This window comes from Lingula anatina, chromosome 3 (genome assembly GCF_051362555.1).
Source record: "Lingula anatina isolate TDL-2025a chromosome 3, LinAna3.0, whole genome shotgun sequence".
NCBI lineage: Eukaryota > Metazoa > Brachiopoda > Lingulata > Lingulida > Lingulidae > Lingula > Lingula anatina.
In genome coordinates, this window is record NC_141769.1 from 15475692 (window position 1) to 15503462 (window position 27771).

A 27771-nucleotide genomic window follows, 5' to 3' on the forward strand; every position below is an offset into this window, starting at 1 on the left:
CTTAAGTGAAGTAGACGAAGTTTTCGTCTCAAAGTTAAAAAGGGTCAACCTTTTTTTTTTTTTTTAGTTCTTTTGAGAAGTCCTCTGGTCTGAGACGACATATTCCGCCATCCTGTGACCCTACATTGGCTCCACTCCACCGCCCCATCCACCGCCCGCCTGTTTGATCTCGCGCATTCTCGCGACCCACAGCCTCTTTCTGGAAAGTAAACCAAACATTGGAAACGATCAACACAGAAATGTGACTGCGTACTACTCGGCGTGATATGCCTATTAAACAGTGGGTAAAATGGGCAGCAGGTATCACATAGCTGCTGGAGGTGTAAAGAAAAAGAAACACTGTTCCTGTAGTATCACATAAGGCAAGGATGATGACGGTAAACTGGGCGAATAACGAGTATTTTCACCAGTTATTGTGCGGGGACAAGCGCTCGCACATAGCACTGGAGATGCTTGTAGACGACCTGCACGTCGAAAAGGACAAGACGATAACCAAATTTCTCTGTCATTCTGGCTCGGAAGATTTCTTGTGGGGATTGGTAAAGCTGCTGGCAAGTGAAAACTCGAGGTATTTTTGCAGTTTTAAGAAAAGCGTGCTTTAACTACCTTTGTAAATTTAATAACTACAACTTATATAACTATGACTAGTAATAGCATAATGGTAGAAAGCATTAATGATATTGATCAATAATATGCGTCATTATAAATTACTTATAATATAGGATAATGTAGTTGTTTCCAAATGCCCCAACAGATTTTTAATTATTATTATTATTATTTATATTTAATTATTATTATTAATTTTTGCTATTATTTTATTTATTTATTTTTGTTGTTGTTGTTAAAAGAAAGAAATGATTATATGTAGTTAAACTGGTAAACCTGGCAGCAAGGTTTCAATTTGGTTTGTTCTTCAGCGCTATCACAGTAAGCTAATTCAGTTGTCAACTTGATTGTTTGCTGAAAAAAATTATAATGACACAGTCTTCAGAACTTAAAACACTTTATGTCAAAACATATAAATAATTAGACATCCTTTTATATTTTTGAAATTGTTTTATATTCAACAAACACACACACGCAAAATAAATCTGCTGCACTCCTAACATCCAGGTATATAGGCTTTTAGTTTAAAAACAGACCACCTGTCCACTTATAACAGCATAAAATCAAAAACAACATGTCACTTACAGTAATGTGACCAAAACAAGAATTTTGAACACATTCTAAGTGCATAAATTGCTTCTTGTTGAGCATATTTGAGAATAATTAAAGCTTTTAAGACATATTTTGACATAAAAATGACCATAATCAGCATCACAAAAAATAATCATATTCACTGCCTCCTACCTAACCTCCGTAGTCAGCCATCGTGACACAGTTTGAAAAAAATAATATGGTTGCAGCATGAGAGTCCTGTAAGATCTGAAAGCCAAACTTGGAATGAATGAGGTACATCTGATGGGGTATCTGGAAAACCTGTGCTTAAGCGCAGGTTTAGATCATTTGCTATTTCTAAAATTGTTACAAAGTTATGGTGAGTATCAGAAAAGAAAGGTTAAAGGATGATAAATTGGGAGAAATGCCATCTTCCCTGAGAAAATGCTTTAAATGAGTCTTTGGTGGTAAAAGCATGGCTTGGAAGCTAACTACAGTACATAATAACAAAGATCAAGGCTACAATAACCCTTTCTCAGGTTTTCCCAATATGAGAAAGCACTCTTTGGAAAAATCACCAGGCTTTGGCAGCTTTGTCCCTGCAAAACGTGAATAATTTTATTGACTTTACCTGTCATGCATTACAAGTGAAATTAAGGTGCCAACCTATAAACAAACAAAAAACTGAATTATTAGACATTCAGAAAAATATCTGAATACTAGTAGTCTAACTGTGGTCACCATTATTTTGTGTATGAGCAGAGACAATTGCCAATACAAATCTATGATTACAATTATAACAGATATAAAAACAATTTTTTATAGAAAATATTATATCATGTACTGTATGTCATTGTATCCAATGAAGCACCTTGATTGCCTTCACAATTATGTTCCTTGATGACCTAATATTTAATTTCATTTTGGCAGAAGCAGAATCTTTTAAAGAAAATAGTTATAATGTTTATTAAATGCTCACAAAGAATAATGATACATAGTACTTTCTGTGGCCCCCGAAAGTGTTTTAGATTATGTTGAAAACATTTCAACATGTGAATATGGCGTTTTGCAAAACAAATTTGTTGTAGGAATGTCAGTTAACTTACAACTGCATCAATTTCTATTAAATTTTAAGACTGCCTTTAAGAAATGCCATTCTTTGCAGCAGAAATAGCAAAAAAAGGAAGCTGTCTGTGTTATTTTTCAAAAGTCATGTAAAGTCATGATACAGCGTTTTTTGGTCACTTTGTCTTGAATAAAAATACCACCCTGTCTGGAAGGATGCATTTGAATTTTCAGTGTCAGTTGGCTTGGCTGTCCACACATACTACAAGTACTTGGTGATCTAGCAACACATTTAGGCACACACAAGTTTTAGCTTAATTAAAGATGAATATATAAATTATACTAGTACTTGTACTTATGGCAAATTGTTGCCACTAAACACAATCAAATGCCACTTTATAGTTACAAATAACTTAAAGAAATACCGTAGTTCCGTTACCTTATTTCTCCACAAATTAATACTTGTGCAGAATTTTAGAAGTTAATGTTACTACCATGTTACTGCTTACTCTCACAGAAGCACCATATCCTAAAGGTTTATCAATAATCAGTATCATAATTTTGACTGTCATGTACAGCTGCTTGTTGACCTAAATAACACTTACTTCAGTTTTATCTTCTCTGATCTACAAAAAAGCTTGATAATCAAAATGCCATTTAAGAAGTAGACATTGACATAGAGCTATAAAACCAATGGCAAATGCTTGTAAATTTTAAGGCTGCTTTCAGTGGAGTATATTTAAATCTATAAATGGCAAAAATATAACATATGAGCTTAGTATATATCTATAACTATATCACTGTCACCAAAGCATCATACACTACAAATTTATCAATATCATAACGCAGCTTTTATCAACCACAGCCTGTTGACGTACTAGTAAGTGCTACACACCTACCACAAGCTAAAAAGTGTTATAATTAATTTTTTTTTAGCAATTCTACACAAAAACTCTCCTATCAATATGTCATTTAAAATACAGACATTTACATATGTTAGGTAAAACCAGAGGGCAAACTCCAGTGAATTTATAAGACTACTTTCAATGGCTTATATTCAAATCCATTAATGCCAATCACAAAGAAATTTTACTTTTGACACCTAAAAATATCAATGATTTTCTAGTAGTGAAGGAGGTGCAGTGCTGTTGTTTAGCCAGAAATGGCCTATCAATTTCAATCAATCGACCCTTGAAAAAAATCCCTTTGCAGCAGTAAATCTGACCTCTTTTACCACACAAGCATATTTTTCCAGAGTATACAGAAGGCAAACAATCACAAGGGGAATCAGTTGGGAGATCCTAAAGTGAGGCTGTGAGAACTGTGTGGGAGTCTTTGGCTCTGTTCTCACAACTTTTAGATCGATCTATCACTGCGGGGAGTCTCACTAGATTACTGTCAGATAATCCCCCTTAAGTGTCCGTCCCCGCCTACTACAAGCTTTATATGTTTTGACATAAAGTGTTTTAAGTTCTGAAGACTCTGTCATTATAATTTTTTTCAGCAAACAATCAAGTTGACAACTGAATTAGCTTACTGTGATAGCGCTGAAGAACAAACCAAATTGAAACCTTGCTGCCAGGTTTACCAGTTTAACTACATATAATCATTAAGCTTTTTTTAAATAGCTAAAATATTTTATCAAATACTTGTAAAAATCATTCCAAAAAGTTCTCCCAGTAACTAAATCCCCTTGCAACAGCTCACACAAGCACCATACACTAAAAGTTTATCAATAATCAATATCACCTCTTAATTGTTAACCAAAACTTTTGATGTAAGTGCCACACACCTACCACAAATTTGTCAGTTTAATGTTTGAAAATTTTCAGCAATTCTACAGAAAATCTTGTTTATCAATATATTATGTCAAATGTAGACATTTACATATGTTAAGTAAAACCACAGGGCAAATCCCAGTGAATTTTTAAGTCTACTTTCAATGGCTTAAATTCAAATCCATTAATGCCAAACACATAAAAAATTACTTCTGACACCTTAAAATGCCACTAGTCTTCAGAGGAAGCTGGAGGTGCAGTACTGTTGCGTAACAAAAAATCAATTTCAAATAAAAATATAAGCATACCCCTTTGCAACAGTAAATCTGACCTCTTTTACCACACCAGCATATTTTCCTGGACTATATGGAAGGCAAGCAATCTCAAAAGGATCCATTTGGGATATATCCTAAAATGAGGCTGTTTGAACTGTGTGACTCCACTTAAAGATGCATATGAAGTCAATTTTTTGCCACAAAAACCAACCAAATGCCAGCATATGGTTTCAAATAGTATAACTAAGAGAATTACCAAAAGACATTGTTTAATGTTACCCACAAAATGATATTTGAACAGGTTTTTCTTCTGGCTATGCTGTAAATACATGGGCTGAAAAGTAGGTCACATAAGTAGGTTAAATTTCCGACCAAAGATTTAAAGAAAATAGCAGTCTCAAGCTCTTTTATGGTTGACCGAGTGATGTACTAGTATTTAATTTATCCCTTGACATATTAACTTTATTTGAGTCATATAAGAAACTAGTATAAGTGGTTTATATGTGTTACTGGGAATCCACCAATGCTTGGTTCATATGTATCTTTAAGAGACCATTCAGTCTACAATGCCTAAATATGGCTGACCTACAATGGTCTCTCTGCCTCTTTCACATATCTCCATGCATCATCCTTGCAGGCTGCAGGAGCACAGTAATTAAATCTTGGCTAAATTCGACTGGTCGAGGGACGACATGTGTAGAGGCGCATAAGAGGCAGAGAGACCATTACAGGATTAAGTGGTCTTCCTTTCATGTAGGTCCGCCATATTTAGGCCATGGACCCAGTTAGCACTCGGCTCTTCTCATTCTGAATAGGGCCTAAGACTAGATGTTTGGGAATCTTTGTTAAGGGGGATAAATTTTTCCATGATTAGGGTGAATTTCTTTGTGTCAAGAATGTTTAATTGGTACACTATGTTTAATTGGTACATTGTAATAGTATGCTCTGAAGTATTAGACAAAGTAGACCAATGATTTTAGTCTTGGATTTTTTTTACATTGAGTGGTCTATTTTGGTGATACAGATTAACTGTACACTATTAGAGATTCACGTTTTGATTAAAAACATGTCATGTCAAAACATTAAAACAGTAATATTAACTCCATTCATTTCTTGTTTAAAACTAAACAAACAAAAAAAATCTGCTGTACAGCTGATATTGATAAGTAAAGGGTTTTTAATTTAGAAACAAACCACCTGTCCACTGATAACAGCATAAAAACCTGAAGACAATTAAAACTTTTGAAACATATAAATAGCTTGAATCAGTCATTTTGGCAGAATTATAAACACACACACACACATGCTGAAAACTTTTAGGAATGGTCGGACATTTGGACCGGCAGTAATGAAAAATGTGCCGGTCCGAATGGATTTTTGTCGGACCGAAAATCACCATTCGTTTGAGACAGATACTACCAGTACGATAAGGGTAGCTTACTTTATGAATGTGATAGGTTTGAAATGGAAGAGAAAAACACTTTGGGTTTTATACAATTTATTAGTGACGTATGTCGGATGATGACTGTAAATTCAAAATTGCGGCTCTTAAAACTCTTCTCGGTCCAGACAAATTTTCAAGGTCATGACTGATCAGACCGACAGTTTCAGCATATATATATATATATATATATATATATGTACTTGCAAAAACCATTTTAAAAACATCTCCCAGTAACTAAAATCCCTTGCAACATCAAATCTAACCTCTTTTGCCACATTGGCCTCTTTTCCCAGAGTTACTGTAGCACAGAAGGCTTAGGCAATAACATTTTGTTAGTTGATATATCACTAACTACATCACTAACTCTCACAAAAGGACCACACACAAAAGTTTATCAATAATCAATATCATAATGCATGTTTTGTTAACCAAAGCTTTTTTACCTAAGTGGTACACACCTACCACAAATTTATAAGTTTTATCTTTGATAGTTTTTGGCAATTCTACAGAAAAACTTGCTTATCAAAAAGTAATTTCAATTATGGACATTAACATATGTTCAGTAAAACCAGAGGGCAAACTCCAGTGAATTTATGACTACTTTCAATAGCTTATATTCATTTAATTTTTGCCAAACACGTAAAAAATTTACTTCCGACACCTTTAAATACCAATGGTTTTCCTTAGACAAGGGAGGTGCAGTGAGCTGAAGTTCATGTCCCTCAATAATTGAATGAAACAAATCTGACCTCTTTTACCACACAAGCATCTGTCTCCCAGGGGTATTAAGATGGCAAACAAATACAATGGGAATCTGTTGGGAGATTCTAAAGAGAAGCTGTTGGAACTGAGTGACTATTCAAGATTAGAAAGTGTGTTTTACTCAAGTGGGTAAACTTTTCAGTGTTTAGGATGAATTCCTGTGTGTCAGGAATGTCATCTAAGAAAGCAATACAAAAGTTCTACATAAAACATTGTGAATATATACTGTAATATTATAAGAATTAAGTAGAAAGCAACCAAGAAAGATTTAATTGGCTCAATTCTGCATAATACTGGCTCAAAGCCTATTATTTAGGACCCTACTCTCCTTTAGATCCTGTAAAATTTTGATTGGAGGTGGAGTGCTGTTGCTTACCCCAAAACTGAACCAATCATTCAATCAGTCTATCCCTTTATTTGAAACCAAATCCCTTTGCAGCAGTAAACCTGACCTCTTTTGCCACGCCAGCATCTTTTCTCAGAGTATACAGAAAGCAAGCAGTCACAATGGGGATCATTTGGGATATATATCCTAAGATGAGGCTGTTGGAATTTTCTGACATCACTTTAAAAACTAGAAATTTAAATGTGTGAGAATCTTTGTAAAATGGGGTTAACTTTTCAGTGTTTAGGATGAATTTTGATGTGTTAAGAATGTCATCTTGGAAAGCAATACAGAAGTGCTACACGGACATGGTGAATACAAACTGTAATATTCTAAAGGCATAAATTGTAAAATTTTGAGTGATTATATGCCAAGTTGCAAACCTCTCAACCTCTCTTTCATGATACTTGTTACTTTTTTTTTTGATAGTTTGTAAGTCAAAAAGTTCTCCAGTAGCTTGCAACATCAAATCTTACCTCTTCTGCCACATCAGTTCCTTTTCCTAGAGTTACTGTAACACAGAAGGCTTAGGCAATGACATTTTGTTAGTTGATATATCACTGACTCAAATTAAACTACGTCACTAACTCTCACAGAAGTGCCATACACTAAAAGTTTATCAATAAACAATATCACAATGCACCTTTTGTTAACCATAGCTTTTTGACTTAGGTGCCACACACCCACCACAATTCATAAGTTTTATCTTTGAAATTTTTCAGCAGTTCTGCAGAAAGACTTGCTTACTGTATCAAAATATCATGTCAAATTAAGACTTTTACATATGTTAGGTAAAACCAGAGGGTAAACTTCAGTGAATTTATAAGACTACTTTCAATGGCTTATATTCAAATCTACATATGCCAAACACATAAAAAAAATTCCTTTCAACACCTTTATATACCAGTGGTCTGCAGAATGTGAAAGAGGTGTAGTTCTGTTGCATGATTAGTGCCCAGCACTATAGACTGATAGGTCGGTAAGATGTATTGTCCATTTAAAGAAGGAAGCCTAGCAGCAGTGAATCTGACCTCTTTTACCACACCAGCATCTTTTCCCTGGCAGAGTATACGAAAGATCATAAAAGGCAAGCAGTCCCAATGGGAATCATTTGTAATATCCTAAAATGAAAAATGGAGCTGTGTGACATCATTCAAGGGTAGAAAAATTCAAAATGCGTAACTATCTTTGTGAAATGATGTTTACTTTTTAGTGATAAGGGTAAATTTCTTTGTGTCAGGAATGTCATCTCGTAGAGCAATACAAAATTTACATACAAAACATTGTGAATATATACTGAAATATTTTAAAGGCAGAATTTGGGAGAAAGCAACCAAGAAGAATATCCTTTGATCAATTCTGACATTGTATGGTTGCTGACTTGCTGCACTAAACTGGCTCATCTTCCAATATTTTTAATCCTACTCTCTCTTAGATTCAGATAAAATCTTGATTGATTTAACGCCAAGTTGCAAAACTCTGAGGCTGTCTTTAATTATTTTTGTTACTGTAGTCTGTGTTAGGTCCTAGCCCCAGTTTCACAAAAAAACATTTGACCAATTTTTTTTTACTTTTCTCTGGCTGGACATTTAAAATTACTAGTTGTCTGTCTAAATTGGGAAATGTTAAGCCTGCTTTACAAAAAAAAAATGTTTTAAAACTGTGTTTGGTGCAATGTTATGGTAAACTCTGAAAACTGAGACAAAGTAGACCAATGTTTTCAGCCTTCGATTCTTTTCACATAGAGTGGTCTACATCAGTGATATACTAGTAGCTCTACTGTACACTTTTAAGGGATTGATGTCTTCGTTAAAAACAAGTCCTGTCAAGACATTAACAGTGATATTACCCCCATTTATTTTTTCATTTTTTAAATTTTACAAATGTATAAAAATCTGCTGTACAGCTGATATTGAGGTATAAAAGTTTTTAATTGAAAAACAGACCACCTGTCCACTAATAACAGCATAAAATCATCAACAACATGTCACTTGAAGTGATCCAAGCCAGGATTTTGAATTCTTTCTACTTCCATGAACTGCATGCTTTTTGTTGAACTTACTAGTATCTGAGGGCAGTTAAAACTTTTAAAACATACATTGACATATAAATGGCTTGAATCAGTCATTTTGGCAGAATAATTAATTTTTTTAAATAGCTAAAATATTTTATCAAATACTTGTAAAAATCATTCCAAAAAGTTCTCCCAGTAACTAAATCCCCTTGCAACAGCTCACACAACCATACACTAAAAGTTTATCAAAAATCAATATCACCTCTTAATTGTTAACCAATACTTTTGATGTAAGTGCCACACACCTGCCACAAATTTGTCAGTTTAATGTTTGAAAATTTTCAGCAATTCTACAGAAAAACTTGTTTATCAATATATTATGTCAAATGTAGACATTTACATATGTTAGGTAAAACCAGAGGGCAAACTCCAATGAATTTATAAGACTACTTTCAATAGCTTATATTCAATCCATTTATGCCAAACACAAAAAAAAAATGACTTCTGACACCTTAAAATATCGATGATTTTCTTTATGTGATGGAGGTGCAGTGCTGTTGTTTAACCCTACAACTTCAATCAATCAATTTCAATCAGTCAATCAATTTCAATCAGTCAATCAATCCCCTAATTTGAAAGCAAATCCCTTTGCAGCAGTAAATCTGACCTCTTTTACCACACAAGCATCTTTTCCCAGAGCATACAGAAGGCAAACAATCACAAGGGGAATCAGTTGGAAGATCCTAAAGTGAGGCTGTTGGAACTGTGTGGGAGTCTTTGATAAGTGGATATCCAGGATGTAGATGGCCCAAATTGTGGTGTTTTAAATTCAGTTGCATGAAATCGTGTCTCTTTGGACAGTATTTTTCTCTCATTTAGCAGTTGCTTAGAATCTTCAAGAAGTAAGACCTAAAACTTTTTCAGAACAAACTGATGAAAAGCTGGTTATACTTCATGTTTCAGACCCCTTGATGTAGCTACTATCAAAATGTAAGATGCTTTTTTATGGCATGGCAAACACATTTTTGTCAATCATCGGTCAAAATATCAACATTTTCTCTTTCATTCTTATTTTGTACAGTTGGCATCTAATATGTATCTTATTATGTGAAGAGGAAGATGTATGATTCAGTAATTATTTTTACTAGTTATACAAAAAAGACACCAAAACTTGCAAAATTAACTTGAAACAGTATGTTTTATACCTAAGTCATGTTGAGTATGATTGACTAAATATAATGTTGCAAAACAAATATTGTTCTACTTGTCAAAGTTCTACTATATAACATCGTGCAGGTTTCTGAATAGCTGACATGGTTTCACCAGTGCAAGACCAGTGCTTTCTTGTTTGACAAACATTTCTTCTAACAAAAGACCCATCAATATAATTAATGTTTTAACATTTAGATGCTTGACAACAAGATTTAAGTGCAATAAAATCAAGATATCCTATGGATTAAACCATGTCAGGGAACCTCATGTGTTTTACATTTTGACTTTGGTACGAAAATGGAGTTAAAGTATCCCATAAATTTCAGATTAAGATCAAGAGGTTTTGCCTATTGAATTTCCAACTGCTAATAGAGATTGTGTTTGTGTAGGTGACTATGTTAAAGCATACAATGGGTCGGGGAAGAAAGGGACATGACCAGTTCAATGCACACATTTTCTGTAATGCTATGTCAACATGTTATAATCATAATCGATTTTTCAATGTCTGTTGAAATAGTTCTTTCATGCGTGGAAATGCTAGCAGTTGTGCATGATGGAAACAACTGCGTGGTTTTAATCAGTGTAGAAGTGAAAACTAGAATTCAGGAAAAATTAGTTTTTTATGAATCTTTGGTCGACCTCAGACAAACAAACTGTGAATTATACACTTTTTAATCTCATTGAACTTTGAATTGATGTTGTAAAATTACTGTAAAGGTCAAGTTAGTGGTGGGATTTTTTTATATAAAACTAGTTTGGACTGAATATCGTAATTCTAAACTCCAACAATCTCTCAAGTCAGATAGATATAAGCAAAGCTCCATGTATATGTGAATTTATTTGAAACCAGTTTGATTTTAAATAGATGTAAGATGCAATTCTCATGATTTATTTATCGTGCACTTTTTAAACAAACTTGAAGTTTTCATCAACTTGTTTGTTTGACCTCAGTGGTGGCTTATTAAATGATAGACTTTCTTCGAACTATGTCTGTAAAATTGATCAATGTGGGAACAGTGCAACACTCTTTTAATTTCCCACATTAAATTTACTCAATTGATTTGATTACAGTGCTTCTAGTTTGGTTCAATGGTGCTGCATGTAAATAAGTTGAATTTGAAAGTGAAAATGCGATGTGCATTATTGATACAAAACTATTTTTGAAGAACAAAGCATGTCTTGATTGAACATGAGTATGAATAATATCAGATACCATATGTGTTCATTTTTGTAGCAGTTGCACAATAAAACTTATCTTTATGTCTATTTTTATGTTGGATAAAGTGTGAATTACCAAAAAAAATGATAATCATGATTTATAATTTAATTGGAATTTTTCTTTTCTGTCTATCAGGGTTGCAGGCAATGCTGCTTACATTATTGGGACACTTGCAGAAAATGACATTGGATGCTATCGTGTCCTCAGCCTCACAAACTCCAGTCACGCAGAGGGGAAGAAAATCCTTCCTGATCTGACAAGAATGCTCACCTTTGATGACTCGGAGAGTGTGATGAACGCTGCGGGGACGATGGGAACTCTGGCGGAGAGTCAGGAAGGAAGGGCGTGGATGTTACAGCAGCCATGTTTAGAGATGACCATAGATCACATAACAGCTCTCCTGACCAATGAAAACATGTGGACTGCTAGTAATGCTGCTTTAGTGTTGGCAAGGTTTGTAACATATTTGGTATTCTGGCTTATGTAGTTAGTGTGTACAATGTTGGTGAAGTGCTTTTTCAGAAGAACCTTAAATAAGAAGATAGAAGATATGAAATGATTAATTCAAAAATGTCTGTTTATTGTTGACTTGGTTGAGAAAATTGTGATTTCAGTAAAACAAATGATATATCAAGATAACTTCAGGTAACAAGTTATGATATATTAGATATGAAGTGGAATTAGATATTTCTGTTCACAGAAAGTAATAGAAATGATTCTGTTTCTAGGTTGACCATTTCTGAAGATGGATGCATGAAAATCCTGGAGCATGAAAATGGCAAAGACATAGCTGGGAAACTGATTAACTCATTAGGAGTAGATGAAGCAGGTCAGAGGGCATTGGAGCATGAGATATATTTTATATTATGGGATAAAGTCCATATTTCAGGTTAACGGTATATACATAACAAGTGCATTGCACCATGTAATGAAAGTCACCGAATCTCACTTTTGAATTACAGGTATCAGAATCCTTGTAACAGTTTGTTTTGGGATTTTTGGATAATTGTTGATGTGATGGGATATAGCTATTTCAGGGATAATAGATGGTCAGCAGAATTTAAAATAATAAAAATATATTCTTATAATTGTATGTAATAACCTCCCCATTTTTGAACCATCATCATCATCTTCATCATATTTTTCTATATTTTTAAAGAGAACATCTCATATATTTACTTTGGCTCTGTTCTCACAACTTTTAGATCGATCTATCACCGCGGGGAGTCTCACTAGATTACTGTCAGATAATCCCCCTTAAGTGTCCGTCCCCGGCTACTACAAGCTTTAAGGGGTAATTAACTTTCGTGTCCGCCCGGCTGACAGCTATTTAGCGTGAACCCCCAGGGAGTTAGGTCGATCCAATGTAGGTCGATCTAATCTATGAGAATGGGGTGTTTGTCTCAGGGTTGTTGATATCAAATAACGGTCGATGTTCTGTTTTCAGGAAGAGGCATGAATGCTGCCTTTGCCATTGGAAGGCTGTGTGATATGGATGCTGGAAGAACAGCTCTCCTAGCATTACAAGAGTCAGAGAAAATGGTATATCGTCTTTAGAATAACTACAGCTAACTGCATCAGTCATTATCCACCACTTGACCACTGAGACCTCACATTGAACTTGATATTAAAAGAATAACAACTTTTCCTTTTGGTGGGAAAAGTGCCGTAAGCCTGATTTTCCTGGGCTCAGACTTACCACTGGTTAATGAATCTTTCTGAATTCACAGTTAGTCGATTTTTTAGAAGTGTGTTTTTTGTAATAATCTTATAAGAGATCATTATGGAGGGAAGCCATCTATAAAGGTCCGGGTGGTTCGATTACAAGCCCAGATTTTCAGTATAATTGCGATAACTGCCATTTTGGTAGTAAAGTGGAATTTATTTTGTTTCTGTGTTGTTTACAATGTATCTATTGTGGAAATTTGAATCTTATATAAAGAGTTGTTATCCCTTTCAATTGTAGCATTTTGTATGCATTAGTGTTATAGTTTCTCAAGTGTTTTGAAATTTTTCTACATCTTTACTAAAAGAAAAAAAAGACTACTGTTTTCTGTAAATACTATTGCTTTGGCATCTGACCTCTGTATATTTTTATTCCATTTCCAGATTACTGCCCTGGCAAAGATGTTATCTTGCAATGATCCTGGTGCCAGCAAGAATGCATGTTTTGCCTTAAGTTGCCTAGCTACTAGCAATGCTGGTCATTCCCGTATTCTCCACAATGTGTATTCTGATGATATACTCCATACTCTCAGCAACTTACTTGCGGCAGAGGATGGGGAAACTGGGTGGTTTGCAGCAATGTGAGTTTAATAATGTTTTCATACAAACATTTATATCTGTCTCCCCTATTTTCATAACCCTCTTTCTCCTTTAGACTCAGCCGGTGAGAACAGATTATGTACAAACACTCTGACAAGATTCGGTACTTTGATAAAAAAAATTCCTGGCTCTGCTAGTTACTGAGTGTCATAGAAAATATTCTCTTATTTAATAAATTTTTGTTGTCTATTCTGTAATTTATTTACAGTTTATGCAGACTCTTAGTTTTGATGATCTTAGCTTAAACTGGAAACTGATGCTAATAATCAAAGATAATCATAAAGATCGAGTCTGTGTATCAATGTTTGCTGATCTGAAAAGTAATTTGAAATGCTGTAATTTTTTATGGGAATTCCAGGACATTGAGGACTCTAGCCAGCCAGCCAAAGGGCTGTTTGAGGTTACGTGAACACGCTGACATCCTCCCTGGGCTGAAGTGGACCGAGGCCAAGACTGACGTTAATGAGGACCTGAAAGAAGAAGTCCTTTGCACATTAGAGATTCTGAAAAGGCTGACCAAGCCGCCCCCACCAGATATAGAGGTCAAAGGACCCGATGAAGTAGAGGCCACGTGGACAGAGATGACCACAAAAAGTGGCCTTGAGGTCCGCTATCAGTTATTTGAGGGCAATAAATGCGTGTATAATGGCACAGAACTCAGGTGCACTGTAAACGATCTCTTGGCTGCCACGCCATACACCTTTAAGTTACGAGCCTACACTGAAGGAGACGACAGTCCATGGAGTGAGCCTGTGCGAGTTATCACGGACGAGTCAGTGCCAACCCCACCTCAGAACTTCCGTATTTTGGGTTCCACCACAACCCAGATTAAAGTTGGTTGGGAGCCTCCTGAAAGTGCTAACGGACACCTTAAAGGGTACCACGTGTACCTTGGAAAGAAGGAAGTTGACTTTGTACATGAATTAAGTTGTATTATCTCAGGACTTGCACCACATACTTCATATGATATTTCTGTTTGTGCTGTCACAGTGAAGGGGAAAGGTGCTAAAGCCACTTTACTGGGATCCACATCAGAATTAGGTATTTGCATCATTTGCAGTTATATATGGAGAAATGCTTTAGAGAGTGTCAATAGTTTTTCAAAAGCTTACATTCAAAATCAGTTTCAGTATTTTGTAGTATCCATAATGTTCATTTACATAAATCTAGGCTCATGCTGGCAGATGCAGTTTTCTTGCCAAATACAAGAAATAGATATACTCTGGTTTTAGAAAATGAAAAAAAAAATACCTGTTGGCTAATTCAAAAATATTGTAGGAAGATCCCTGTTAGCTTTTGTTGTAATGGATATGTATGGTTATTTTAGTGTTGTAATTTGGAACATCGAGGTCAGTAATTATTTAGGTATAACAATTTAATAGAGAGCTAAAGAAAATAAAACTATGTTAATTAGAAGGAAGAAAGAAAAGTAAAATTAAATGTTTGTTGCAGGTGCTCACGCCCCACCAAAGCCAACAGTCCATGTTCTGGGTCGTAATGAGATTCACGTGACATGGGAGGCACCAGAGCAGCCACTGGGGAAGATAACCATGTATGAGCTGAAGATTGATGGAAAGTCTGTCTACTCTGGGATGGATATGAGTTACTCCGCCAGGCGCTTGGTGCCTGATAAAGAATATGTCTTTACGGTATGTTTTAGTGTAACATAATTGATAGAATTTTAAAGTTCTGTTATATTTGTCAGGATCTTTGAAATTTAAATGATGTACACAGTGAGGATGAAGAATTATTTTCATATGAAAAGGTTGGACTTGGATTAGCTTTTAAATATTTTCAGGGTTACTTATATTTTGGGATTGTGAATTGTTAATTCTATTATCACAATTTGAATCTGTCTCCAAATATGCAGTTTTTTTATGTGGCAGGTTAGTGCAATAACTTTTGAAGGGAAGTGTGAAAGTAAACCAGCCAAGGCAAGAACTTCAAAGGATAATTGTAAGTAAAAAATATCTCAGAATATTTTGATATTAGTTTAAAAGATACCCCCAAATTAAGGTTTGTGTGAGTGTGGGGCTCTGAATTGAGGACAGTTATTTTAAAAATGATTTGTGAAATTGCTGGATTGAAAATTCTGCTCTGTATAATATATTACAAAATACAAAGACAGAGATATTTTATGCTCCCTGTATTTATTGATTTGGAAACCCCCAGCTGGAGGGACATGTCCAGTCACCTGCCTAATGCACATTGTTCAGTATTCTGAATAAAATCCATGTTCAAGTCTTTGAATGACCAAGATGAAATAGAACACATGCTAAAGATATGATGAGTATGATCGCATGAAGAAGTATTATTTGAAAATATGTCTTAAGGAATTTGATGACATTTTAGATGATAGCAACAGACCGCCACTCTACTCAGTAAAGAAAAGCGGAGGAGAGGAACAGTCAGAGTCGGGGTCTAAACAGGCTGGTGCCACGAAGAAAAGACGAAGCTCAAAATCAGATGCGATGTCAGTGGCAAGCTCAACAGAGGGGTCAAAGAGTACAGGGACAAGGTCAACCAGTGCAAATAGTGCCAAAGTGAGTGCATTTGCTACAAGCTGTTGTATTTTTTTCATGATTAATTATTACAAATAGATATTGTGCATGGTTTGAAAATCATATTAAGCACTGTTAATAGAAGTTGTTTATTAGCATTTGTGTTTTTAGATTTATTAGGTGTATTTGAAATTACACTACTACTCCTAACTGCACAATAATCTGTCATTTGTTTGCTTGATAGTATTTGCACAAAATAGTTTATATTTTCCCTGCTTTAACACACACAAAACATATATGGGCTGTTACATCATGAAGCATTTTGGAGTAAAATCATCTGCCTGTTTATTTTAAATATTTTTTTTTTTAATATTAAACTGTTAAGTTTGTCTCTTTCACCATTAAAAGTCTTTAACAGAAAAATGACAAAGTATTTTTAAAAAAGATTTTTTAAAAAGGAAAACAGAAAGTGGTACAGCTGGTCCATCCTTAGCCCATTTCAACATGGAGCTGCTTTCAAAGAATGAAATGTACTGTGGTAATGGTACATTTGATTTTTTTGTTTGAAAGCTCTTGTTTTTTAAATAGTATATGCATTGCTTAATACCTGAAGGCATGTTTAATTTTAAAATATTAGAAGTGATGTACCTGCTCCAAAATTCCTGCAACAGCCAAGGTGTTTATTTTTCATTTTGATGTGTATCACACTTTCTAACACTGTGTTGTTTTGATCCTCTTTACCAGCAAAACATATTCAATAAATGGCTCTTCAAGGTAGATATATGTTTTTTATCACAAGTCAATGTTGTCTTTTTTATAAAGCTTCATGTATTTTTGAATGGGCTTTTCCTTTGGTTGCTTATAATGGTTATAAAACTCTAAATATTTTTAGAAAGCATTGGTACTTCAAACCTCAAGACTTTTGTCACAATATAGAATTTGCCAAAGTTCAGAAAAAGGATTCGAAATAAAAAATGGCCAAGATACCTTTCGTTGTTGATATATAACTGTTATTTGGCAAACTACAGACCAAAATTACACCATCAAACAGTAGATAATTACAGCTTTTCAATCATCTGTACAGAAATTTACATGCTGGGGTCATACCCATAATGCACCAAGTCAGGTAACCTTTTCTCCTTGAGATTTTCATATGAATGATACTTTAAAATTTTCCCTTTTAAATTTGTTAAAATTGAGCATTAGTGTGTTTTTCTATCATTTGCTAATTATTATAATTGTATTCAGTTTATAACTATCTGTGCATTTTTTCCTTAGGTTACGTATTTAGACTGTTATTTACAACATTAGATAAAACTACTTCTCGGCATTTAATATTATAGTTGTTTGCAAGATAAAAACAGCCACTGCACATAAAACAATAGAAAAAGGAAGTACTCTACTAAACATGTGCAACAGAACTAAAATAGATTCAGTCCTCCATGAAGTTGTTTTATAATTAATTTTCTGTTTAGAATTCTTTAGTCTTACTACACTGTTTCTATGATGAGTGCAGTGAATAGCTTTTCTATTATTTCATTGTAAACTTCCATTCCTAATAAATCATATTTCTTATTGAAAATAGTGAACTGACTTTAGAGAATCACATTTAATAATGACAGTAGAACAAACCTCTAGCAAAATCCATTAGAATAGTTAATTAGCTGTATTTATTGTTTTTATTGTGCTGCTTTCACAAAATAACCAAAAAATAAATAACTAGAAAACATGAATATTGTTCTTGGTAGTCATACAAATGTGAATATGATTATCATACCTGACAGAAAAACGTTAATGCTATCTGTATGAAGAATGTCTTTAAATATTAATATTCTTATTTATGTTTGTACCATTTTGATGAGCATGGAATATAGAATTCATTGTAACTGTGGAACACTGATCTCAGTCACAGTCATAACACCTATGTATTTGGCCTTGTAGAATAAATTGCCAGTAATAATAGATCCAGATAAGTCTCCGACTTTACTAAAGGTATGGTTAAATAAGTATAGGTCGTAAATTTATGCTAATTATTCTTATGCAAATTCCATTTCCATCTCTGTATGATACTTCTTACAATGCCCTAAATTCATACCAGTCTTCTGCAAATCTCTTGAAATTTTCCACATGTTCTTACTTATCTCATATTTCAATTTCTAATTCAAAATAATCAACTTGTAACAACTTCAATTTTCACTCTACTTGTTCTCTGAATTGTGATTTTTTTTTTTTTTGCAGATTTTTTTCCATGGTAAAGGCTAATATATAATATTCTTATGTTCCTTTTTTTGACCCTAAAAACTCTCTCAGTGGATACTGTGCATAAATTATTTTAATATCATGTTGCAGCAGCCTGTGCTTTATCTTTAAAAGCAAATCTTAGCTTCAAACCTTGGCTTATACTTATGTTATAACTTTTGCTTGTTTTGAGTGAGAATTCACAAGTGCAATACCTTGCTTACATATTTTGAATGCTTGACAAAATTGAATGGTTTAAAGTTTTTGTGCATTTAAATCCTCTTGATAATTTTTGTTGAGATGTCGGACTCAATAACAGGGATACAATTTATTGTAAAAAGAACTCCAGGGATTCAGTCTTGTCTCATTAAGTCTGTTTTAGTAACTTATTAATATTTACTTAAATGCTTTATCTTAAGATTTCCCAGCCTCATTGATTCAAAAATCAATACTGTGATATATTTAAACCATGCTAGGTAATAGAATACCCAAGATGAAAGCAGACTTAACTCTACTAATCTATAATTATGTACTAATATAGTTCTTATGTCCTCTTATTTCAGTACTATCACAAGTCCCCCAAAGCAAGGCTTGACGTAAAAGAAAAATCACAAGGCAGTAGTAGACCTAGCTCAGGTATGACTTATAGGCTGTGTTCACAACTGGGCTTAGTTAAACAAGATAACAAATTGACATAACTAAATATCAAGATTTATTAATTTGGTGATAACAGAAAGGTTATAAGACAGAATGAAGATTTGTATGCAATTTAGTTATAAATATGTAGACAGTTGCTAATTTAAAGTTAGTCCAGTTGTGAACATGGAGGCAGCCTTAAGGTGGAGGTCATATAAGTGATTAAGATGTCTGTTGAAATGAGTGTAACTGAACTGATTTTATGAAGTGAAGGAATATGAAAGAAAATTGAGATTCTACACACTCTTTAATTTTATAGTACATCTTAAATATTTTAGCATTTGATATATTGAGTAGAAATGTATCACTTAGTATATATATTTGATGCTTGACTGCTGGCTTGTTTATCCTTTCTTCTTCCAGAGTGGTATGAAGAGAAATGTCCTTTTTATCATAGATTATTACAAATATTCTTTCAGATTAGATAAGTGAAGATGTATATTTATTGTGTAACCAGGGGAACATATTTTAAATATATTTTCAGCTGCAAGCAGCAGCAGTTCACTGCACAAGAAAGTTGTCAGCAAACAAATTGAACAGGGTGTTGAAAAGGCAGAGGTATAAATAGATTTAATTTATAACTAAAATTTTCTGGATTAGGATTAAGCCCCTTGTATTGTATACTGCAGATACTGTCATAAATCATTAAAAAAATTGAAGTAGGATCATTTTTGCACATTTGACAAATTGCCATGGCTCCAATGAAGGTTTTTATGTACAGACACAGATGTGTCTGTACATATTGCCATCACCTGCGTCTGTCGTCGCCGTCGCCGTCGCCGATCACGTCGCCGTCGCCGTGCACTTTCAGCGTTAACACCATAAGTGGAAGACAGTTTTACTTTTTGGCTTTATATTTACAGAGCTGACTAATATCCTTAAAACACAGGTCAAGTTCGAAAATCAGCATGATCGGGCCATTATTGTAGAATTTATGCTGTTTTTTCACTTTTTAGCATATATACAACACTGTTAACACATTTCAAGGAAAACCGATAGGCCTGTTGTCATGAAACTCACAGGAGTAATCAATCTTACTAAAACGCAGATCAAATTCGAAAATCGGCATGATCGGGCCACTATTTTAGTAGTTATGCTGTTTTTTTTCACTTTTCAGCATATGTGCAACACTGTTAACACATTTTAAGGAAAACCGATAGACCTGTTGTCATGAAACTCACAGGAGTAATCAATCTTACTAAAACGCAGGTCAAGTTCGAAAATCAGCATAATCGGGCCATTATTTTATAAGTTATGCTGTTTTTTCACATTTCCTCAGATTTATTTCTTAGGCATGTTAACAGTCTCATTATTAAACTAATAAGATATGTAAAAGCGTTTGTTTGACATTTCCTGCATCTTTACAACATTGTTTGTTGATTTAGTAAAAATGATGGTAAACTTGTTATCATGTATTGTATAATAGAGTTTCAAAAATGGAAATAAACTCATATCATTGCAGTTTGTCAGATTCATTCATTCACTATGTTCAGAAACTCAGAATGGAGGAAATTGGACATTAAACACTGTTCTATTGATATTTTTCCCATCTCATCAATTTTCTTAGTTGATCATATATAAATGGCAGTAAATTGTTAATTTTGTCATATGTTAAAAAATTGTTAAAAATGGAAAAAAACACATTTCAGGACAGTGCTGTTTTGTCTACATTTTGGCATTTTCAAGGTGTGACTTTAAAGTTCCTTGGGCCTGAAGACCTTTGCTAGGAACATTTTCTGAATATCCATGATACTAATATTTTATTATTAAAAATTGATGGTAATTATCCTGTTAAACATTATGTAATATTGCATCAAAATTTGAAGACACCCCTATTTCGGACACTGCTCCCATGATGACCATTTAAGGAAAACCATGTCACTTACTGTTCTCAAACTTACAGGAAGAAACATGGGACTTAAATAAAGCTTCAGTGGGCAATGCAGTCTATTTTTTAGGTAAATTTTTTTGGCAGTTAATCAGTTTTTTGTGAAAATTTAATTTTTCACATATTGGCATTTTCAAGGTGTGACTTAAGAACCTCCACGAGCTTGAAGACCCATGCTAATCACATTTTCTGAAAATCCATGATACGGATCTTTTATTATTAAAAACTGATGGTCATTATGCTGTTAAGCATTATGTAATATTGCATTAAAAAAGAAGAAAACACAATTTTGGGTGCTGCTGCCATGATGACCATTATGGGAAAACCATGTTACTTATGATTGTCAAACTTTCAAAAAAGAAACAAAGGACTAAAATGCAGCCTGAGTTGGAAAAGTAGTCTAATTGGCTTCTTTTTCTGGAAGTTATACATTTTAGTGAAATATTCATTTTTATCATGTTGGCATATTCATTGTGGGACTCGAAGCTCCCATGGATATGAAGCCAAATGGTAATCAAATTTTCTACATGTCCATGCTATTTATAGTCAATAATCAAAAATTGGTGATAATTATTCTGTAATTTATTATGTAATGTTACATCAAAATTGACAAAAATCTTTTTGCACTGCTACTACAAACATTATGAAAAGAAAACTGTGTTACTTATTATTATTTTCAAATTACAAGTATGATTTGTAGGATTGGCATGCAGTTCAAATAAGAAAGCCAGCTCAAATGGGTTATCATTTATTATTGAATTTAAGCAGTTTTATGTGAAATTTTCATTTTTCTCATTCTGGCATTTTCAAAGTGTGAACTTAAACTCCCATGGGCCTGAAGCCTTACGCTTGTTACACATTTCACTTACATTGGTATTACCTGTTGAGCATAATTGGAATTTGATGTTGAATTTGCAGTTTTAAAGCATAATGTACTTTTGCATCAGAATTGACAGTAGCCTGTTTTGTGCATTGTTATTGTCTGCTTTTTGTCTGTACATTTGACAGCTTTGCTGCCTTGTTTTAATGGAAGTTGAAATATTGTAGTTTATTTGTTGGGTAATGTAAATAACTATATGTTATCAAATGACTGCATATTTGTGGTTTAATTCTTGCTCTCAACCTCCAGAGGTTAATTGGACTTAATGAAAATGTTTTCTTTTCTAGAGAGATTCCAGTGATCATTCCTCAAAGTCCAGTGGTAGCAGCAGTAAAAAGGAACTGGAACCTATTGTATTTGCTCAAGATTCACAGGGTCATGGAAACAGACATTCCAAACCTAAAATAAAACTACAGGGAACAGGAGATGGACCTGAGAGCACAGCCGTCGTGGGCCGTCCAAACAGTGCCAAAAAAGAAAAGGCCAAAGAAAAAACAAACATCATAAAAATTAATTTAGAAAGTATGGACTCAAATTTGACAACTTTAAAACCTGTTGAGAAGTCTCCCAGGTCACTAACACGCTCAAACTCAGATGTCAGGGAGAATAAACCCAACGTCTTGCAGCAGGAGATGTTGCCTAACTCTGCAGACAAAGCTTCAAGAATTCAACATGAGTTGTCGCCTAATTCTGTGGACAGACCCCTCAATAGACTTTCTCCCCCAGGGAGGAAACTGGCCAGTCTGACTGATATGGGTATGTCTGGGGTTAACAAACCCTTCAAGAGAATGCCCAGTCAAGATAAGGAGGAGGAAGAAGAAGAGGAGGATGCTGGGGTTGGACCCGTGCCAGACCCCTCATGGGTGGAAATTACCAAAAAGTAAGTTTTAGTTTGATTCCAGACTACCCATTCAGGGTCCAAACCAAATATCCTATATGTGAAATATCTTTTAAATCCTTTTTGTGATTTTAACAACATTAATAACTATTTCTTATTTCACTTAATGAAAAATAATTATAATGATTCCCAATACTTTTAATGTCTTGAAGCTTATTTTCCATCAGATGTCAACTAAAATGTATTGAGCATGATATTTCTATTCTGAAAACCATATTTACTCATGCCTTAGGCACACAGCAACTTTTGCGCATGTTCTTATGTTAAGCTTCGTTGCATATTTTAGAAAACAAATCTTGTAACTGCTTGTTGCTTTTAGATACTCTGCTGTGGAAGAATTGAGTAGAAGCATAGATTCTTTCAATCTTGACAGTGAAAGTGATCAGTATAGTGGGTTTTCCAGGTAGGTGATGTTATATACATATTGCAATAGCCTGTTGCATGGCTTTGCTTATGGATTGAATGCACTGGCTTTGTTTAGTGAGAGGAAAAATCATTATATTTTGCAAAGTGTTGATGCCTTTGTTCTCTCTGTCTATTAGTTTATGTAAAATGTGACACAAAGATAAAACAGCCTGCTTTTTTTAAATATGTAAATACAAGTAAACACTGTTGTTTGATAAAACAGAAATCCGCTTCCTTTAAAAAAAATCTCATCCTTCCTCAGATTTACAAATTTTATATTAAAAAACAACAAATTTTCTTCCATCAGGGCCCCAGTGAAGAAGCCCCCACTGGAGAAGCCACGCTGGTTCCACCCAGTTGCCCAGCCCACCAAGTCTGCCGCCCAGGTGATGCCAGAGCTTCCCAACATGGTGCAGAGATCCTACGATAAGTTTGTGCCCATGCAGTTTAGAACACAGCCAGCCAACATTCCCGGTGGTCCCAGAATACACAGAGAAATCACAAACATCACTATTAGAGGTATAAGCCTGGTGGTTATTGAGTCGGTTTGAACCCGTTTGTAAATTCAATGCAGAATTTTTCTTTTTGACTTCAGTTTGTGTCTGTCCTTGTCTGTCTTGAGTACTCTTTGTATGTGGACTGTTGTGATATTTTCAGTTGTTGTACTTCAAAGACTGTAAAGAAGGCACCCTTTTAAGCATTGGAGTATTTTAGGTATTTTAGTGTATGGTTGTGTTTGTTTCATTTTAATTCTATTAATATTTTATTTTAGCGGCTTAAGAGGTGGTTTTACTTTAGTTTGGCCAGTATTTTATCGATCCAAGTCAAAGTTTGGCTTAGAAAACTCTGTTTCTGAGAACAGGGGGATGCCTTGTGAAGTTAACCCAGTCTTTATAGTTGCCAGTCTACATAAATAGACATTTATATTGAATTTCTTAGATCTTTCTTTCATCAGTCTGCCCATCTCTAATTTTTCATCATTGCCCAACTAATTTAAGTGTGTATTCTGCATGTTTCAGGGCCACCTGGGCGCCTCAATTCCCTGGGTAGGAGCCGCACAAACATTGATATGAAGAATCATCATCATCATCACAGTGGCGGAGAAGTGCCGGATCTTTCTTTGACAAGTCATAAACTCACAACTAAAGATCTGTGAGTACTTTTCTTGTTGCCTCATCTTTTTGGCCTAATTATAATGATAGACTTGGACTAAGACGCTCATTTTGGAACAGAATATTAGTTGACAGCGTATTAGGTTTTATTTAATGGATATAATGACGCTAAAATTATTACATTATTTTTAATGTGGATTTGTCATTAGTGATGTTTATTTAGTATAGACTAAAGTTACTGCAACAGTAAACTGTAAAAACAAAATACTTAATTTTTTTTTTTTTTTTTCTATTTTAGCCTGAATTTCCCACCAGTCAGAAATCCTAAGTCCACTGCAGCAGGGCAATTCCACTTTCCGTAACAACATAAAAGGCAGATAATTTTGATTACTTATTTCTCAAACTCTGTTAACATCAAAGTGGTCAAAATAGAAAAAAAAATTGAACCCAAAAATATATTTCTTTTTTTACTGACATCCAGCTGATCATACGGTTACATCTGAATAAGATTAAGACAAAAACTTACAAGTTTTATGGTTCTCACAACGTTTGTTATGTATTTTAGACCACTAAAACATTTTATTAAATAATAATCACTGTTTTTACAGAATGGCTTTAGTAAGTTCAAATTGGTGTTAACATTGTCTAAAATGTTTTTTTTACTAGTAACAAAAAGTAATTACTTTGGAAAAAATATTTAATATTCCCCCCCCCCCCCCCCCCCCCCCCCCCCCCCCCCCCCCCCCCCCCCCGACGTCTGATGAATTGTTTGAGAAACAAGTTATTAAGAAACACCTGCCCAACAGGGAATTTTCTTTGTACTAAATGTACTTTCACATAAACTTAGTCCCTTTGCCCCACTGCAATTTTTTCAGTGGAATTTTATATAAATATATATGTACAATATTTTGTAGAGGTACCCTAGTCTTATAACCCCTCTAGTGACTTTCTCAGCAGAATCTAATCATAGAAAATGTAGCCTTTTCACAGTCACCAAACAGGGCTCATTTATCTCAGATATTGTTTACATATTCTAAACCCCTCTTTAATGGTGAGAAAAGAAAGGGCAAGCTCTATGATGCTATCATTTTCCAACCAGTAGCATTGCAGTATTATAATCATCTGGGTATTTAAAACAGGGATTATATGTATAGACAAAGTGCTAAGATACTAATGAAAGGTTGCTATATAATAAAGTCTTCATGGGACAAGTCCCAGATGTTCTTGTTTAGTGACTTTCTCTTCAGAGCCTAACCTTGGTTTAATTTATGTTAAGCTGAGTGACTTAGGGTGTGCTCAGCTTCATAATTTTACTTAAACTGGTTTAAGTCCTGATGACATCACTAGATAGCAGGCAATCGATGCCAGATTGAGTTCTGTGGTGTGGTTTGCAATTTAACACCAAAGTAATGAATTAAGTGCATTATTTTAAACAATAGTCTTTAGTTATTAAAACACATTGATTGTTTTGAGCTGCCTTAAGCACTTGAGCCTTGGGATATTTAACTTTGATGGAACAGAGTAAATACTGCTTATATGCTTTTATATTGATTCAGAAGTAAGATTATTTATAAAGGATTATGAATGACGTTGGTTCATGAATTTGATAGTTCAACTGAGAAAATGAAGACTTCTGTAACATATTTATTCCAATTGTGGATTTATTTTGAACTCTGAAAAAAGTACCTAATGTATCAGGTTATTATATAAATTCACTGAGAACATTATTTTCAAATTGAAATTTTTAAAATTTTCTCTTTATTAATTTTTTTCGTTTAATGATTGATATATTTTTCTCTAGTTGCACACTTAATTATCATTACTACTTTTGAAATGATACAGTATAATTAACTAATTTTGGAGCTAAAAACCCTCTCTTTCAATGATATTTGCAGAGAAAATGTGTTATGTGTTAGCATTCTTTTTTGTCTCACATGTGATACCAAATTTAATGCTGTTCATAAATTTTTATTTACAAGAATAATCATATGTTATAACAAATTAACAGCAAACAACACATATTATTTTATCAACCAGAAACAAATTGCAGTATTTCATTTCAAATTTCAAATATTGCTCATATTAACTTTATATGCTTTTAAAATGATAAGAAATTGAATAACACACAGGCATGCCTTTAACATATTACACTGTACCACTGTAATGGTCTTTACCAGGAACTGTAAATGTTTATGGATTAAAAAGAAATGCAGTGTAGCCAAAATGTACCTCAGCAAAAAAAAAAAAAAAAAAGGAATTATGATGTCACTCGTGTTACAGAAAGTATCTTACCATTATAGTGTATCCACAGCAAAATGTTTTGACTACATTCTGTAATTTCAGGGTATGATCATAATAAAGCTTTACTTTATTTTCCATTATTCTTCTACATAGTAATGAGTTAACAAATATGTTGATTGCATTTATGTCACGGAATGGATTTTAGAAATGTCACAGGTTTAGGTAGATGTTTATGTGATTTGGTATTTATGTTATCTGTGATAACTGTTATGTATTTGCTCAAGCTGTTTTAAAAGGAAGGCAGAAAATTTGGTATTAAATTGCATTAAAATTGTTACTGTGCTTATTTTCAATGGTCATACTTTTACTATAACGTTAACCTATTTTTCACAAGAAAAATGCAAACTTTTTCCATTGTAATTTTACTAGATGTGCAAGCTATTTTTACGAATGTTGTAATCTGATGATGAATTTTTATCTCAAGTAACAAAATTTTTGTAATGAAAAAACAAGGTACTAGATGTTTTATACAGTTTCTGTCTCTATATTTTAATTCTATGAAGTGTATTTTCTATCCTGTAAACTATTTTGATACCTGTAAATAAAATGTCAATAATACAAAGATGAAAAGTGTTTTTGAATAATTTTAGTAAAAGTCTTTTGTTAATTGTAAGTTTCATATAATTTTTCCCCTAAGTTCAACTCAAACATTTTTATGTACAGACACAGATGCTTGTCACGTTTTCTGAATGTCCATGTTACTAATATTCTATTATAAAAAATTGATGGTCATTATGCTGTTAAGCATTATGTAATGTTGCATCAAAATAGAAGAAAATTTTTGGTGCTGCTGCCATGATGACCATTATGGGAAAACCGTGTTATGACTGTCAAACCTTAAAAAAAGAAACACAGGACTAAAATGCAGAATGAGTTGGAAAAGCAGTCTAATTGGCTTCTTTTTCTGGAAGTTATACATTTGAGTGAAATATTCATTTTCTTTTTGGCATATTCATTGTGGGACTCGGAGCTCCCATGGACATGAAGACGAATGGTAATCAAATTTTCTACATGTCCATGCTATTTATAATTAATCAAAAATTAGTGATAATTATTCTATAATTTTTTATGTAATGTTACATCAAAATTGACAACAATATTTTTGCATTGCTACTGCATACATTATGAAAAGAAAACTGTGTTACTTATTATTATTTTTAACTTACAAGTATGATTTTTAGGATTGACATGCAGTTCAAATTGGAAAGCCAGGTC

General features: G+C 33.8%; 1 protein-coding gene across 6 annotated transcripts; it reads left to right on the top strand.

The window, feature by feature from the left end:
- The first annotated feature begins 191 nt into the window (after window positions 1-191).
- LOC106176403 (uncharacterized) lies at window positions 192-24918 on the top strand. 6 transcript variants are annotated; one of them, XM_087008904.1, is made up of 19 exons: window positions 192-568; window positions 11448-11765; window positions 12041-12141; window positions 12760-12854; window positions 13422-13618; window positions 13996-14678; window positions 15090-15286; window positions 15524-15593; window positions 15990-16180; window positions 16883-16912; window positions 17223-17264; window positions 18080-18130; window positions 18940-19012; window positions 19557-19630; window positions 22128-22720; window positions 23058-23141; window positions 23451-23662; window positions 24163-24295; window positions 24554-24913. In XM_087008904.1, the coding sequence occupies exons 1-19, from the start codon at window positions 369-371 to the stop codon at window positions 24615-24617; spliced, it is 3408 nt and encodes a 1135-aa protein (XP_086865030.1). In that variant the 5' UTR covers window positions 192-368; the 3' UTR covers window positions 24618-24913. The 6 variants fall into 6 exon arrangements, with proteins under 6 accessions (XP_086865030.1, XP_086865033.1, XP_086865031.1 ...); XM_087008907.1 differs by lacking the exon at window positions 23058-23141 and having other exon boundaries at window positions 24554-24918; XM_087008905.1 differs by lacking the exon at window positions 17223-17264 and having other exon boundaries at window positions 24554-24911.
- The last annotated feature ends 2853 nt before the right edge of the window (window positions 24919-27771 follow it).